At 45.0% G+C, this 16,424-nt stretch overlaps 2 protein-coding genes across 3 annotated transcripts in view; both read right to left on the reverse strand.

Moving 5' to 3' along the window:
• Positions 1-1,113: 1,113 nt before the first annotated feature.
• On the reverse strand, positions 1,114-12,088 carry LOC121306988 (protein SMG5-like). The gene is made up of 12 exons (XM_041239043.1): positions 11,774-12,088; positions 10,344-10,442; positions 9,805-9,928; positions 8,452-8,608; positions 7,879-7,968; positions 7,056-7,145; positions 6,374-6,452; positions 5,545-5,670; positions 4,418-4,486; positions 3,173-3,381; positions 2,392-2,520; positions 1,114-1,990 (listed from the first exon to the last, which is right to left on the reverse strand). The coding sequence occupies exons 1-12, from the start codon at positions 11,836-11,838 to the stop codon at positions 1,134-1,136; spliced, it is 2,094 nt and encodes a 697-aa protein (XP_041094977.1). The 5' UTR covers positions 11,839-12,088; the 3' UTR covers positions 1,114-1,133.
• A 1,318-nt stretch (positions 12,089-13,406) lies between these two features.
• The window catches only part of adam15 (ADAM metallopeptidase domain 15), a 28,365-nt gene continuing 25,347 nt past the window's right edge, over positions 13,407-16,424 (reverse strand). For both annotated transcript variants that reach the window (XM_041238989.1, XM_041238988.1), the window contains exons 20-21: positions 16,216-16,364; positions 13,407-15,651 (exon numbers count right to left, since the gene is read on the reverse strand). In XM_041238989.1, the coding sequence (XP_041094923.1) occupies positions 15,539-15,651; positions 16,216-16,364 (262 nt within the window). In that variant the 3' untranslated portion in view covers positions 13,407-15,538. The remainder of the gene's footprint in view (positions 15,652-16,215; positions 16,365-16,424) is intronic.

A 16,424-nucleotide genomic window follows, 5' to 3' on the forward strand; every position in this document is an offset into this window, starting at 1 on the left:
AGTTATTAATCAAACTGATAAATCTCGTTGCATGCCGATAATGGATTTATTAAAATGTTTGGATATACTGCTATTTTACTGATTACTGGCTCGATCACAGTCGTCTTAAAATAACGCTACAATATGTTTTGTTGGAAAATAATAACAAAAAAAAATGTTTTTTGACAGATTCAAATTTCAGTGCAGAAGGATTTATTTTTTAAGTTATAAGTTTTTGTTAAGTGGCACAGCTGCACTCCGATTTATGATTTTTTTTTTTTTGAGGGGAAGGTGGGATGTTGCAAGCTAACTGAATGATTTTGCAAGTTGTACAGAGTAGTTGTGAAAAAACTAACTTATCCAAGGCTCTCGTTTCCTTCTGTATTGTGCGCCTTTGTTTTTTTTGTGCATGACAGTTCAGCGCGAGAGGTAGTCCGGGGACCCCTGTAGCAGATAACAAAATAATACCACGAATCTGACAGCTGCACATTGCAAACCTACAGCTCCGGCCAAAAGAATTAATTAATTTTGCTTTGCAAAACTGAATGAAACCTAATGAATAATGTTAACATATTGAATTACACGCCGCCTTAGTTTTCCACATACTGAACAAAAACTGAAATTGAAAAACATGAAAAATCTAACGTCAAATACTGTACTACTATTATGGCTTCTGGTAGACTTTCATGATATAATTTTGTAGTTTTTGATTACATGTTAAATAATAATCTAAATCCTGTTCACAGTTTTTTAATCGTTGTCTTAATCCTAAAATCTCAGGTGATGCAGAGCTAAGGTCAGAGCTAAGCCATGTTAAAGGAAGCGCACAGCAGGTAAGATTTATGGTATTGGTATTCAAATTAAAATTTCCTAGCTGCTTATTAGATTTCTAATATCAGACTTTCAAATAAAATTACATCCAAGTTTTTACAGTGTTTAGTAGTTTACAGCATGTTAGTCTTATCAGAGAGCTAATTTAACAGTGATTGGATACGTTTGGGATGCTGAAGGCGGCTTCAGTGCTAAATGCAAGGGGTTGCCTTAATGAATGCGGTTTTATATTGCCATCAATGAGAGCAAAGCAGGACTGTTAAAGTTACTATTAAAAGAAGCAAGCAGCCCGAGTAGGAGGTAAAAGCACATGGCTGATGTGGTTACGCAGAAGCCTCACCGTTGTCGCTGGCAGTGTGGGGGGTGGCGCTGGGATTGCTGCTGGCGAGAGGGGTCTGATCGAGGGCTGTTGGCTGGGGGCTGCTCCCTCCCCCGCTGGCCTCTGGAGCACTGCAGGGTCGCAGCAGCACATTGCTGAAAGTGGGGGCCAAGCGGAAGCAGCGTTTGGTCTGAAAGAGCTGGGAAGACATGGCCTGGAGGTTACTGGCGATGCTGGAGTCGCTGCCGCTGGGTGGGGAGGGCCCATTGACAGCCGGGCTGGGCTCCGCCTTCTCCAGCGGTTTTGAATCCGCGCTGTCGAGTGTATCGGGCACGCCTGCGAGCTCCGTTTTTTCGTCTTCGATGTCTTCCAAATCAGAGCGCGACTCCTGGCTGTTCATATCCGAATCTGTTTCCACGTCGAACGCAGTCTCCGCCTCCTCCTCTTCGTAGTCTTCCTCGCTCCTCTCAGAGCCACTCTCCCAGTCCGTCCCCTTGTGTTTCGCCCTGGTAATGGCGGTGGAGACGACCGCTGCTCCCACTCTCCTGCCCCCTGCTCTTCCCCCTCTCTCCCCCTCGCTCTCAAAGCCCTCACTCAGATCACTCTCGTCCTCTTTCCCGGCGTATCGGCGCCGTCTCAGGCGGGAGAGACGGGAGTATTTCTTTTTGCCCATCTTCTTGGTTTTGTCCGTTGAGTTCGAAGGCTTCTTTAGACCGTCTGCTCCTTTCCCACTTCTCTCTTCCTCCTCCTCCTCCTCCTCCTCCTCCTCCTCTTCCTCCTCCTCCTCTTCCTCAGCCATCCCGTTCTGTAGCGTGCCTTCCTCCGGCGTCAATGTCACGCCGTCTTTCACTTCCAGGTCATCTGTGTGTCGGGAAAAATCACAGGAAATGCATATCCTTTTTTTTCTCCCCCCATTCGGAACACAGTTGCATTAACCTCTTATTGTCAACCTATCCTACACCCTGATAAGCCACAGCATTGGAAATATCACCCCGAGGTGGACCTATCAATGATTAATCCAGGACTGGCCCTGTGTTTTTATATATGTAAATGTAATATATTTAGCTTTTCATAAAGCAGGGAAAAGTTCATTAAGATTCAAACTGACAGGGGACCTTCATACAAGCAGTTCTGTGTCTTGATAGCTCTGCTATATCAGTCTCTATTTCTCTCTCTATCTATACAGAGGCGGCCCGACAGACTAGCAGGTATGCTGACAGAACTGCGTGCCCCTGTATCGTCCTGTTCCTCCTCTCTCGTACCCGTGTGCAGCACCGGGACTCCGCTCTCTCCTTCCTCCAGCTCAGCCTGCAGGTGGATGTTCACGTGGTTGACCAGGTGAGAGAACATGGCCAGTGTGAAGGCGATGGCAGCGCTGTACTGCTTGGAGCCTGCAACAGAACCACGGAAACGGGTCACAACAGAGCGGCAGGTCTCGGAAAATCGAGGAGGTGGGGGGGGTTAAGATTGGAAACCAGCTGCAGGTTTTATTTTTTAATTTTAGTGCCCCTTTTTTTCTCTCTCATGTGCCACCTCGGCAGGAGAACTGAAGGTCAGGGGGTAAGGTATGATGAAAACGGACTACATTTCTTTACCTTCTCCCCTGAAGAGACCCTTGTGGTCTCGAAAGCCAGTGCATTTCTTATATTTAGCTGATCCTAGATCAAAGAAACCCCCTCAAATGTGGACCATTAAGGCTTACCCTACAATACAGGTTGGAAAAATGGACTATTAACTCGTGCTGAATTTAGAAAAACCTAAAGGAAGCTTTAATAAATTCAGTGACCAACGCTTTGAGTAGAAGTCTTTTTTAAATGTCTTCAATTAGGGTCTGACGACAGACTGGAAAGTGAAAACGGCAATGTCGGATCTGGTCCAAAGTAGGACCGTAAAGGGTTAAAGCAGGGTTTTAAGCAGAAAAGTCAGAATGAACAAAAACTGAAACCCTTGAATCTTGTACAACACTCTGCAAACTGCAGCTTGTCCACAGTGAGAATGCTCTGGTTCCACAGTCTGCTCCACACACACACACACAACACAGACCTGCTCTCTTGAGGTTGTGCACGACCATCAGGCAGGTGACAACCATTCTGAAGACGAGCACGTCGGGGATGAAGGAGTAGCGGCTCTCGTGATCCTCCTCTTCCTCGCAGCCAGAGGTGGAGTGCGAGGGAGAGGGCAGGTAGAACAGCACAAGGTTGAAGTCCTCCAGCACCGACTGGCACAGAGACGTCAGCTCAGACTCCTGCAGGCTGAGAATAGAGAGGGGGCAAAACGGGGTACAAGCAATGATACAGTCCTGACTAGGGCTGCTATGACTAAACGGAAAATTGATTTTTCGATCAATTCCATTCCTCATTATATACATTTATATAAACACTGGATAACTGATTCAATAATTACATTTTTGTAATGCGCATAGTTTATAACGTCATTTAAGTTTATCAAGGAAACTGCACCGAACGCCCTGCCTTGCTATTTACAGTATTTCTGCCAGTGGACATGCTTCTTTTCCTGCTCGTGTTAACTAGCATCTGATTTGCTGGTCCAATCCTACCAGCGAATCAGTTTTGAAAATGCTTTGTAAGTACACGCCCCTCTGCGTGTAAGATGTAAGCAAACAACAAAGCGCACCGCCTTGAATCCAGAGCGGGGCGACGCGCCTGCATTCCTGGCAAACAGCCCGTCGATAAATTGTGCACATTGAAGAAAAACGACTGGATATAGTTTGCGTTTTTTTGGAGTGGTTATATAACAATATTAATACACAGTCGTTTCAAAGCAGGGGTTATCTAAAGTGGAACAAGGTATAGTCCATGTTTTATTTATTTTTTTATTTGGACAGTTTCCTTTAGTAGTCAGATTTTTTAAATGAGAATAAATTGAGCATTACTTAAATTGGGGACTGCAGCCCATGTATTAATTCCATTTCACTTATGTATATATCTTACATTTTTTTCAAATTTTGCTGACTTTTTTCTGATTTTTCTCATATAAAAGCAGCACACCGTTTAATTCGTACTACAGAGGGTTATTGCTTCTCAAATTTAAGTCTCCAACTAATTCCATGATTCTTCCTCTCCTCTCTCAAATGCAGAAACTCGCTGCTTTACCATGCCTCTGTGCTTCCCTATGCTTTACCAGACCTCTGTGTGCTTTACAATGCTTCCCTATGCTTTACCGTACATCTCTGTGCTTTACAATGCTCCCCTATGCTTTACCATACCTCTCTATGCTGTGCGTTACACTAATTACACTTTGCTATGCTCTTACTGTGGGAAGCTTTACCTGTTCTTGGGCTGAAGAAGGCTCTGCAGGTACATGAAGCTCACGAGCAACCGTTTAACGTCTTTAGACCTGAAAGACAAACATAACAGAGCTAAGCAGGCAAACACGTAGCAAGGTACAAAAATAAAGGGTCTCTCAGAGTCTGCCAGCAGCATGAACAATAAACATATTTGTAGGTGACCGATTTGCCTGTTCCTGAAGATACAACAGAAATCTGGGGCTTCTTATCTCTACAGAATCTGTCACATCACATCAATAATTTAACTTTACATGCTTAAAAGCAAAGAAGTGCAGGTATTTTAAGGAAGTAATTTAATTTTCCTTCGTCTGTCTGGTAGTGCCACTGCAGCTGTAATACAAAAAAAAAAAAGAGATCTTTCCATTCTTTGGAATGTTTTAATTCATAAAAAGTTAAATAAAAATAGGACACATCACTTACAAAAACAAACTTGTCAAAATAAAAAAGGCACAAGGGCCAAAACAAAAGGTTTTACAAAAAACTCACGACAATAAGAAAAACAGACAGCAGCGCACGGAACATGAAACACAGAGCACACCCCTCCACCTCTATCACCAAATCATGTTGTGGCTAGTCCCAGTGAAAAGACCATTGCAATAATCAATCCCGTAGAGGATATAACAGCATGCATTCATCTCTCTGCATCCTGTCATATAAAAAGGAGGTCTTCTCCTCAATTTATAAACTGGAACCTGTGGGAGAGAAGACCGGAACCAGGACAAGACAGTACCTGACAATCCCACCAAAAGTTCAGTGCTGTTTGTTTGAATGGTTTGTCTCTGGAACAGTGTAATACAGTGCTGTTTGTTTGAATGGCTCGTCTCTGGCACAGTGTAATACAGTGCTGTTTGTTTGAATGGCTCGTCTCTGGCACAGTGTAATACAGTACTGTTTGTTTGAATGGCTCGTCTCTGGCACAGTGTAATACAGTGCTGTTTGTTTGAATGGCTCGTCTCTGGCACAGTGTAATACAGTGCTGTTTAAATGGCTCGTCTCTGGCACAGTGTAATACAGTGCTGTTTGTGCGAATGACTCGTCTCTGGCACAGTGTAATACAGTGCTGTTTGTTTGAATGGCTCGTCTCTGGCAGTGTCAGCACTGAGGTTACCTCTGCTTGGTGGGGGACAGCTTCTTCATTTCCTGTTTCTTGACCTGGTGGTACATCTTGGCTGCCTTGTCATAGAGACGCTTCAGGTTCCCGTAAGCTCCCTCGAACGGCATCTCTGACTGAATACTGCAATTCAGAATGGAGAAACACGTCATTCTCCTCTAGCACAGACTGACACACAATTCAGAATGGAGAGACACGTTACTCTCCTCTAACACAGACTGACACACAATTCAGAATGGAGAGACACGTCACTCCTTCTCAACAACACAGACAATACACACACATTTGTATGTCTGAAGTGTCTATTTAAAGGAAATCTCTGTTCCAATTCCTAATCAGTCCTTGCTACTAGTTCCTACTGCAATACAAATGGCGGCCAAGTTTGAACCAGATTTGTCTTCATTGTCAAAGCCACTTTTACACTGTTACAGGGTGAAGCCTTCTCTGTATCTACCTTGGCTCCATTTGTAGACACTTTTAAATGGCTGGACCCTTTATTCTAAATTGTCCCCATTCGTACATGTGCAAAATACGCACCAAAACCCAATATGACGATGTAGTTATCTGGTATCTTTCACCTGATATTAGTTCAGAAATACTAAAAGAAATGTAATAAATTCAATGACAAACGGCTAGAGTAGAAGTCTTTCAATGACGTTTGTCATGGAGTTATTTTTAAATTGAGCTCTACTGGTTGTTTAAAAGTTGCAGGCACTGCAATTTATAGAGCTACAAATGTCAATTGCTGGACCTGTCCGTCTTGTGTGTGTGTGCGTGTGTGTGTGAGCGAGCGTGTGCATCATTGTGCGAGTTCTGCCTCGCTCACCATCGCAGATAGTAGTAAGTTGCCTCCACGTTGTAGTACTTGCTTCCCGCTAGCGTCCCCAGCTGGTTAAAAGGCATTCCTGCAACACAAAACAGGGCCAATCAACATTACTAAACATAGGCAACGTTAAAACAAACCATCTAATCTAGTGAAAAATATTCAGTTTACTTTGCACATGAATGTAGACTGATGCCCACCCCTACAGTCCTTTGCTATACTGTGAACAGGATGGCTGGTGCAGACGTCAGAGCAGGAAGACCGGACACGAGCACTGTGAGCGAACAGTGCTGGTGCTCAGAGTTAATAAACAAAATATAAGATCTTAACAAAAGCGGCACAGTGGCCAAAACAGACACACAGATACAAACCACTGCGAACTCGAAAAACAAGTATCAGCCACAGCCTTTTCAGCACGAGTAGCAATTGTTATTTATTTCTCTCTCCCGTACCTCCTCGCTCTACGCCCCACCTGGAGTGAGAAATGTGTGCTCCTTAAAAACACAGCTGTGGGGGGACCGAACTGCTAATCATTCGATCTGGCCCCGACACAGTCTGGACGTGAACTAATTGTGACATCCCCACACCCACATACCAACATAGACCAACTCACCCGTGCTACACAACCCAAACTATACAAATTAAACCAAACGCACGCAGGGGCCACCCCGTCACACATACTCACCAACGTGTGGAGTCACAGACAGAGCCTGGTGGTAAAACCTCTCAGCCAGCAACTCTGCCTCCACGCCTGCCAGTTCGTTCTGGTAGCGAGCTGGGAGACACAGACACACTTATTATCAAAGCAGTGGGGTGAAGGCCATGTAATCTCTTTTAGCAAACTGAAAATTGAGTTTTGTATACTACCAGAACAAAAGCCCCAATCCTCAACACATGTCTACATTCAAAACGAGAGCTACAGGGATCAGCGTGAAATCGGTACATTCAAAACGAGAGCTACAGGGATCAGCGTGAAATCGGTACATTCAAAACGAGAGCTACAGGGATCAACGTGAAGATGATGCCCGGGATTTATCAACAGTATGTACAGAATACAATAAGAAATGCCAAATGAAATGTAGAATGAAAACTGATATTTAAGGTGTCGTCAGGGAAGTGCGAGTATCATGGTCTAGTGCCCGATTCACAGTATGCAGAACAACTTTCTGGTCTCAAGTTACATGTAAAGTGTGATGTACAGATGTTCCGACAGAGAGACCTCTATATAGCCCTACAATCCGATACTCTGAATAACTAAATACTGTTAATGCCACATTTGGAGAAGTGGTTTTCCAGATCTGGAAAAAGCGAAGCGCGACTGACACACGTACAGATGACCACCTCCGTTATATTCCCTTCACAGAGGACTTCAACCCAGCGGGTGATAAGAAGCGCTCGATTATATCCAGGGCCATTCCTTGGTACTGTAAGATGAGCTCTTCCAGACAAGCAGGCAATCGTTTCTGCAAACGCCTCCAAGCCTCCCAAATGCACTGCAGTGTTCTTACCTAGGTCTCCCAGGTAGACCAGGCAGCGATGGCAGGCCATCTGAGCCCAGTCCATCTCCTTGGCAGAGGCGGAGACCGCTTTCTTCCGGCCTTTCAAAAAGAAAGAGACACACAGAATCCTGGCTTCAGCTCTGTATGGGGAAACTCCTTTTCAAAACCAGAAACGTACTTTCCTGTTTTCACATCAGATAAGGGTTGTCATTGGCTACATTCTAAAACATGTGTTCCAATAAGAAAAAACAATTGCTCGCTCCTTGCATTTCCCTGTTCACTGTATTCAACTTCAAGAGGTGAAGGAAAGTAGCAGACTCTGAAAACACACCAATCAGAGGAAAAGCAGGTTCTGGGAAGGCAAGGCAATGCGTGAATACGTTGAAGAAGAGTCACACAATACACAAATAAGCATTCTGAATTAATCTTCAATCTACAAGCACTCCCAGAATCAACTCATGCAAGTATAAATAAGTTTAACATAATTTACTCTGATTGTTTTGCTGGCTCAGTGTAGGTTAATCCCACAGGCACTGTTAGGGGACTGCCGTGCCGCGCTGGCTCCGTTCTCAGCGTACTCACCGATGAGGGGGTCTGTGACGTGGGTCCAGTCGATGCAGTCCTGCAGCTCCAGCTGGTAGTGGGACTGGATGTAGAGCAGCAGGTGCTGGTAGAAGCCCACCCCAGCGATCAGGTGGGTCCTGTAGGCACACTCGAGGGCACTGCGGCTGTGAACATGCTGCGGAGGACAGCGGCACAGCGTGAATATTCACACTGCAGCGAGGTCTGTGGCTGTCCCGCCGAGTCAAAGAACCACAGCACTACCTGGAGTGTTTTTCACGTAGCAAGTACACCATATGGAGCCATGTTTTAACCTACATTTGCAACAGCTGGATTAAGAGCAACACAGTGTAATTTGGTGCTGTGCAATTCACCATTCGTCACTGGATTTAAACTAATGCAAGATTTCAAAATGAGGTACAGTTAACGTGAACAAGTTATTCAATGCTAGATCTCAGCTGTACGCAGAGAGGGTGCAAGAGGCTGGCCACTATTAAGAGTTTCACAAACCCTGATCAGCACTCACTGTGGATTGAGATCTGGGCATTGTGGTGAACATGGAAGATGCTCAGTCTCCGTCTTGCTCCTCAAACCATTCACAATTCTGGCACGGTGGACGGGTGCATTGCTGTCTTGAAAGCAACCACCCCTGTCGGTGCAGCATTGCTGGTTCTACTTGATCGACAACAATGCTCAAGTAAAACGGTTTTAACCCTTTGCGGTCCACTTACTCATCGCCTGTCAGGCTTGCCAGGTCCAATTTATTTTCAAACACTCTGTTTAACAGTATTTTTTTCACAGTTTAAAAGGCATTGCAAAACAACATCAGTGCTGCATCTCCAGCCAAGTCCCACCCATTGTTCGCTGTATTTTTCACATACCTCTTTATAGAAGTGCATACCGATAAATCCTCTCCTGATCACACAGATAAATCCTCACCAGAGTGATTATTTTACTACTATAACATCTCAAAAAGCTCTGCAAATGTCTGCGATATTCTCCGAGCGATGGATGCAGAAGCTGCCATCTTGTTTTAGATTTAAGTTTAAGATCTTTAAGGAGTTGACAGGCCAAACAAATACTTAAAGGGAGGTACAGAAACCAGGACTAGAGGACGCAGTGAGAGAGGACAGACTTAGGACAGAAGGAGACACTTCACACAGTGGTGAGGGTACTGAATGTGCTACCTAGTTAAGGGAGAATCACATAGATCCCTCAAAACCCAACTCTACAAAGTTTTGAGATCAATCAGCTACTAGGAACCAGACTGTCAGAAAAAAAAAAAAAACTGCCAACTTCGTATAATTTATTAAGGAAAAACAGATATTGCAGTAAGTGGCTGAGCCCACATCGGTGAAGTCAGTAAAGCCATACCTTCTTGTTGGTTTTGATGAGCTGAATAACCTCATAGTACACTTTCCTCCAGAGGAGCTCTTCTGCCTTCCTCCCATAATCCACAGGGTGCAGGAACATCAGCTTGACACACAGCTCTCTGAGCCTGGGCCACACAAACACAAGCGTTAAATCTCATTACACTGAAGCGCTTCACACAGCTAGTAGTAGAAAATATTGCCCAAGCGGTTTTCAAACTCATTGTATTACAATCACTCAAACATTAGGTCTTTTTTATTTTCTGTGTACGGTGAGCTCAGGAGCTGCTCTTTGGTTCTAGTTGCCCCCTCGCAGACACAAGTAGGCTTGATCAGACTAAGTGTCTCTATAACAGTAAACGCCAGCACTGTAGCAAGGGCAGTCAGGCTGGGTAGGCTGCCCCAAACATCTATCAGCAATGGCAAAGGGAAAGAGGCCAGAGAGAGACAACTTAGTGAGGGGCAGAGCGGCTGAGACAGAAAGGATGCAGCGAGGGCCCGGCCCGGGCAGTGTTCAGCTCTGTGAAGAGATCTGTCTCTTACTTGTTGCGCAGGCTGATGTTCTCAGGTTTGAACACCTCCCGGAAGGATGACTTGTTACTGATGATAAGGTCCAGCTTGTGAACCGACTCCACTACCGCTCTGAGGAAAGAAAACCAGATTCAGACTCAAACAAGGCACCCAACCACAGTCTTCAGCCCCTTTCCACACTGGCATGCTCTACCTGGGTCAGAACCTACCTGGACAGGAGCCGGTGTCATGAGGGTCGGCTACAAGATTTCACACTGCTTTTGATAAGGCAGGGTTGACCTGGGTGAGAGATACAAGCGCACAACGCGCGTATCAATGCCCTGGAAGCAGCTTGTCACAGACGCTTCCATCCAAGCTTCTCTGGATTGGACCATCAGCCCAGATTTTGATTTGAGAAAATGTTTCCTCATCCCTGCTGCAATCTGGCTCATGGTGTGTCTCAAGCAACAAAAATATGGCTAAAAGTTCCTTGAGGAAGTGAAACCTTCACAAAGGCGTGGCTGTTGGCTATTACATCGGCTCACGAACAGCCCTCAAGCATTTTGTCTCGCTCACCCCTTGTCAAAGCGTGTCAACCCACATCCCGAGGTGGGTCACTGGGACCCGTCCGACCCAGGTACGTGGACTCCCACTACGCAGGACTGTGACCCCGGTTAGCCAGGACCCAGGCCCGGACCCGGGTAGGTGTGCCAGTGTGAAAGGGGCTTTAGAGAAGACATGCACTGGTGTAACAACACTGTCACTACCGCCTTACTTTCTAGACTTCATTGTCCAGCGACAACTTTTACCCAATTCTGTATGTTGGCTTGCAATTCAGTGTTTAGAGGGTTAGAATGACTGCATCTCCTTTATGAATGAAAATACAATAACAGAAAACTATAGAGAGAGAGAGAGAGAGAGAGACACACACACACAGACAGACAGACAGACAGACAGACAGACAGACACACACACACACACACACACACACACACACACACACACAGAGACAGACAGACAGACACACACACACACACAGAGACAGACAGACAGACACACACAGAGACAGACAGACACACACAGAGACAGACACACACACACAGAGACAGACACACACACACACACACACAGACACACACACACACACACACACACACACACACACACACACACACAGACAGACAGACACACACACACACACAGACAGACAGACAGACAGACAGACACACACACACCTCCAGTTCAATTGTTTAAGTATGCAAAAAGCAATATAAATGCTTTTAACTGGTTGCTGTCAGGCGAGAGCAAGCTGATAGCACACAGTTACACCAATGGTTAACCTTGAATAAAACACTCTCAAAGCTGAAGGCGCGCCCTGCGGTTTCTCCCCCGGGTTAGTGACATTAGCTTGAACCGGGCGACGGACCCGCCTCCCCGCCGGGCTCAGCGCCGCGTTCACTCACCGGTACAGCCGCTTGGTGTGGAGGGCTTTCGCCTCGGGCTCGCCGTCCTGCCCGGGGCCGCTCATCCCCCCGGCGGTCCAGCCGTCCTCTCTCCCTCCGCTCTCCAGCCCGGGCGTGCGACGGCTAGCTTTCTTCTCTCCCGCCAAGGCTGTTTATTTAGCTGCCGGTCTCCCTCCGCGCAGGTACGGGGTCCGGTTGGTGTCTCACCCTCTCTCTCTCTCTCTCTCCCCCCCGTCCCCTCAGCTCCCTCCCGGGCTCGCCTCCGTTTCCACCAGCAACCCGAGTACAGCCATTACTGCAAAGCAAACCCGCTCCAAACAACGCGAGACTGCCACCGCCGCTGCAAAGACCGCGAGAAGTGCGCCGCGGGGCGTGTATGTATTTGTAGTTTTTTTTCTTGCCGCTTGTAAACTACAGGGTGATGGAGGGCAGCTGGGGATTCTGTATAGGCTGCTTTGCTGACTTTGAAAAATAACCCGAAACTTCATTTTAACAATGTGTCTTATTAATATGTCCACTTTGCTAATGTGTATCACTGCTGTTGTGCACGTCTGTTTAGAATCCTTGCATTTATTCGCTTCTTCGGAAATGTCAATGCCACAGGCTCTATTTGCAGGGATGAATTTGTCTTTTCTGGCACATTGTGATTTTTTTTGTTAGGTGTATCGAATCCTATGTAGGCTCACTTGTGCAATTTTAAGGTCCTGCTTTGTATCCTTTTTTTTTGACGTGAGTGCCGTCTTTAAACATCTTTGAATATCGATCTCGTCCCAAAAGGCTGAGCAACGCGCTGAAGAGATGTATAGCACATTACAAAATAGAGGCAAAGTAGGACTTTAAAATGACCAACATGGCACGCATAGAATTGGCCCGCATGGGATTTGATATACGTGGAAACAGCAGACAAGTTCTGCAAATATACCCCCTATGGTAGTGCCAGTAAAGGTAATAGTTCATTGTCGGGAGTTACTTACAGACCCGTGTCCTTTGAATAAAAGAAATCACACACAGACAGCGGAAGTCATTACCCTGGCTTTATTTCATAAACTCTTACAATACAAGTCAGTAAAATATACAACATTCACTCGGTCCCAACATCACAGCGTTACGATCATAGTGAAATAAAGTTTTAAGTGCGTTTCGTTGTCTTTTTAAAAAGCAACACCAAAGGCTTTCTAGTTGATACAACAATAATTCTGCACAAAGTAACTGTTTTGCATTTCTAATGGCTATTTAGGCCTGTTGTCAGTTTTAAAACAAACACTTCATAACAATCATGTATTTTCACTCTATTCAGCAAATGAAAGGGTTACTCTTTCTAGATCACTCTGAACGTGAAATATTGGTAATTGTCTTGTCATTAGCCAATCAGCTGCTTCCCCTCATGACTGACAGGCATCACAGCCAGTAATCCTGAGCCAGACACTGCTGAGGGGACCTAAAAGAACCTACTTGAACATAAGCCATGGTAACTACCAAATCAATTTGCTAAAACATGTATTTCTTTCAAAACTGCACATTTAAGATATACGTAAGACATCTGTTTTTATTCATTTCATTTTCTGTGCTTATTTTTGAGTTAATAAATTGTTTTTTCTGGGCTTTCACTTTTTTTATATACTGTGTGAAAATATCGTTTTCAGTTACTTTTGCTTTTTGCTGTCACAATATGTATAGCGGGGGTCTCGAACCCTGGTCCTGGAGAGCCACTGTGGCTGCTGCTTTTCTTTCAACCCAGCGCTCAGTTACTTAATTGAACCAATTATTGTCTTAATTAGTTCAGATTGACAGGTGTTCCCAAGCTTTAGCCAGTGATGATGTAAAAACACCTAGAAAACCTGCTGGACAGGGGCTCTCCAGGACCAGGGCTGGAGACACCAGATGTATAGCAACCTGAAAGTACTTATACTTTTTGCAATTCTGTTTTAAATTCCAGGAGGGTGTAAATACCCCCTATCAAACTGCAATATAGCTTTAAATCTCGCGAGTGAGAACAATCCCCCCTTTCTTGTAATCTCGTTGTAAATCTCTCCAGGGTGTTGCAATCCTCCAATAGAAATGTAGGAATTCGCTGCCACTCAGTAGTTGGTGTGGGTTTAAGTCTTCAGAACGAATCAATGCAAGATACAAATCAGGAGGGAGGGCCATTGCCCAGCAGCACTGCACAAAGTTTTTTTCATGGGGAAAGGGGTGAAGTCAGTGTGAATTGAGTAAAACCATTTCAGGTGTTTTCCCAGCGTTTATTGGATAAAGTAATTTTCTTTTATAAGTTAAAACCGAAAATCAGAAGCCCTGCTCTTATATGGTGACTGGAAGAGCAGGGCAGGGTAGATTTATGCGATTACTGTATTCGCTTGAACCCCTTAAGTGAAATATTTGCTTATTTGCTTTCAGCAGCTTCACTTCCTTTAAGAGTTTTGACAGTGGGCTCTATGCATGAAGTTCTGAAGTCTTCTAAAGGTTGACAGTTTTTTACACAGCTGCTTCAACTTACAATTTTTTTTTTCTGTCCCCTTGCCTTTTTCTGATGTCTACGATCAGTCTGTGCTTCTGATTGCAATTACTGAAATACTTTACATTTTTTGCTAAACTTGTGCTCTGGTGCGAGTTCAGGAGCTGCTTTTCGGTTCGAGTTGATAGACATATTTTGCAAAGGCCAGATCATTAACAAAGATATTAATATTCTGATGTAAAAGTGCTGCTTTTACAGCAGGAACTCAAACATTCTACATGCCAGGCAGTGGAAAGGTTAAAGGTGTGAGAATACAGTGCAGTGTGGTGTAGTGGTTAAAGCAAGGGAAGGATGAATTATTGCTTTATATCTTAAAGGAGTATGAACATGCCATACTAGTTTCTTACTAGCTCATGCAACCTTATCAGTGTCAATGTGATGGAAATGTTACAGGTCTTTGCTTGATTTGTATACTTTCAGGAATAAACAGATATTTGAGAGAGAGAGAGAGAGAGAGAGAGAGAGAGAGAGAGAGAGAGAGAGAGAGCCTGCCTGGTCACTTTAATTGGATATGTTTACCTCACTGGATTTGAGATTAGGTTGAGCATGTGACCTCAGCATCACTATAGAGCTGTGGGAGCAGCACAATTGCAAACAGTCTACCGGGAAATATCTAATTGGAAAGATGCATGCTCCAAGAGTCATCAGAGTGAATCTACAATGGATCTGATTGAGAACGTTTGGGATTAACTTGAACGACTGGCATCACTCTGCACTAATGTCTGACTGGATCTCTCGAGACACCTTCCAGCACCTTGTGGAGTCTCTGCCATGTCAAGGCTGTAATCAGTAGCTCAATCCAGTCTTGGGTACAGCTCCAAATAAAATGGCCAAGCAACGTCTATAAACATACATATATAAAACACAGACACACACTGTTGCTTCCTGGTATCGAGACAAGCCCTGTGCTGTAGGTCACAAAGTCTGTCGTGCATGGAAACTGACCTAGAGCACAGGAAATGGGGTACGAGGGCAAAGCCACTGTGTTTTCTTTGAAATATCTGCATATCCTGAATTAAACATTATGAACAAGCACAGAACCAACAGTTAGTAAAACGAGAGAGAGAGAGAGAGAAAGAGAGAGAGAGAGAAAGAGGGCACTGTGTTCATGTTTGCGAAAAAACTGGATTTTGAAATCTTGGTTCGAACTCCTTTAAAAGAAGATCGTCAGCACTTCTGGAAATGGATCGCGTCCAGTGTTTGAGGTCAGCTGCGTCCATTCCAGTACTGCGGGCTCCTGTGTGTGTTTGAGTCTAGTTCAGGTCAGCCCAGTCGGTCACTGGTCTGTACTGGCTATACTGGGGGAGCGGGAGGAGCTGTGCTGGTGTGGGGTTGTGAGCTTCAGACCGGTGGTGGGGGGGCCCGTCTGTGAAAAGACAGGCAGAGATAGACAGAGTGCTAGTATCATGTACCAACAATATGATACACTTCATAGCTAAAGGATATTCTTAGCAAGTTTCATCACAATTGACTCTCTAGAGGTATGTAAAACCTGACAGGCATCTCCTTTTATCCACACACTGTAAAGAATGATGAGGTTTGATCGCATTAGGATAAGCAGTCTTTAGATCTGTATAGCTGGAGTACTGTATTGGATGTACTGGAATTTGGCCAGAGCAGAAACAAAAGGAAAATGCCCACCCCCCCCCCCCAGTATTTGACATGCCCTTTTCTGAAAAGCGTTAACAATGTCAAGTAATGCAATAGCCTGGCTTCCAGACCGCTAATAGGGTATGAATGGCACAGCTCCACAAAAGAGAATCCCTCACCTGTCTTCCACTATCACAGGCGCTTTTGTGTGCTCTCTCTCTCTCTCATGTATTTGTCAGGGATAGGAATTAACCCCATCCCTGCCAACCACCACACAAACCAAACCCTATTCACAAGCAGGGCCCTGCCCTGCCACACGGTGACTGTGTGATTGACTGACCTTGAAGGCACAACAGCAATGGGTGGTCTGTAGATAGGAACTGAAGTTGCGTTGGCTCCTTGTTGCAGTGGGGTCCCGGATAGAGCGCGCGCAGGGGGGTCAGAAGGAAGTGGTTTCCGTGGTGGCGGTGGCTTGGCTGGAGCACTAGACTGGGAGGATAAAAATAAATAAATAAATAAATAAAAATAAAAATCTTTGAACTGTGGAGT

The sequence above is a fragment of the Polyodon spathula genome, chromosome 51 (assembly GCF_017654505.1).
Source record: "Polyodon spathula isolate WHYD16114869_AA chromosome 51, ASM1765450v1, whole genome shotgun sequence".
Lineage (NCBI taxonomy): Eukaryota > Metazoa > Chordata > Actinopteri > Acipenseriformes > Polyodontidae > Polyodon > Polyodon spathula.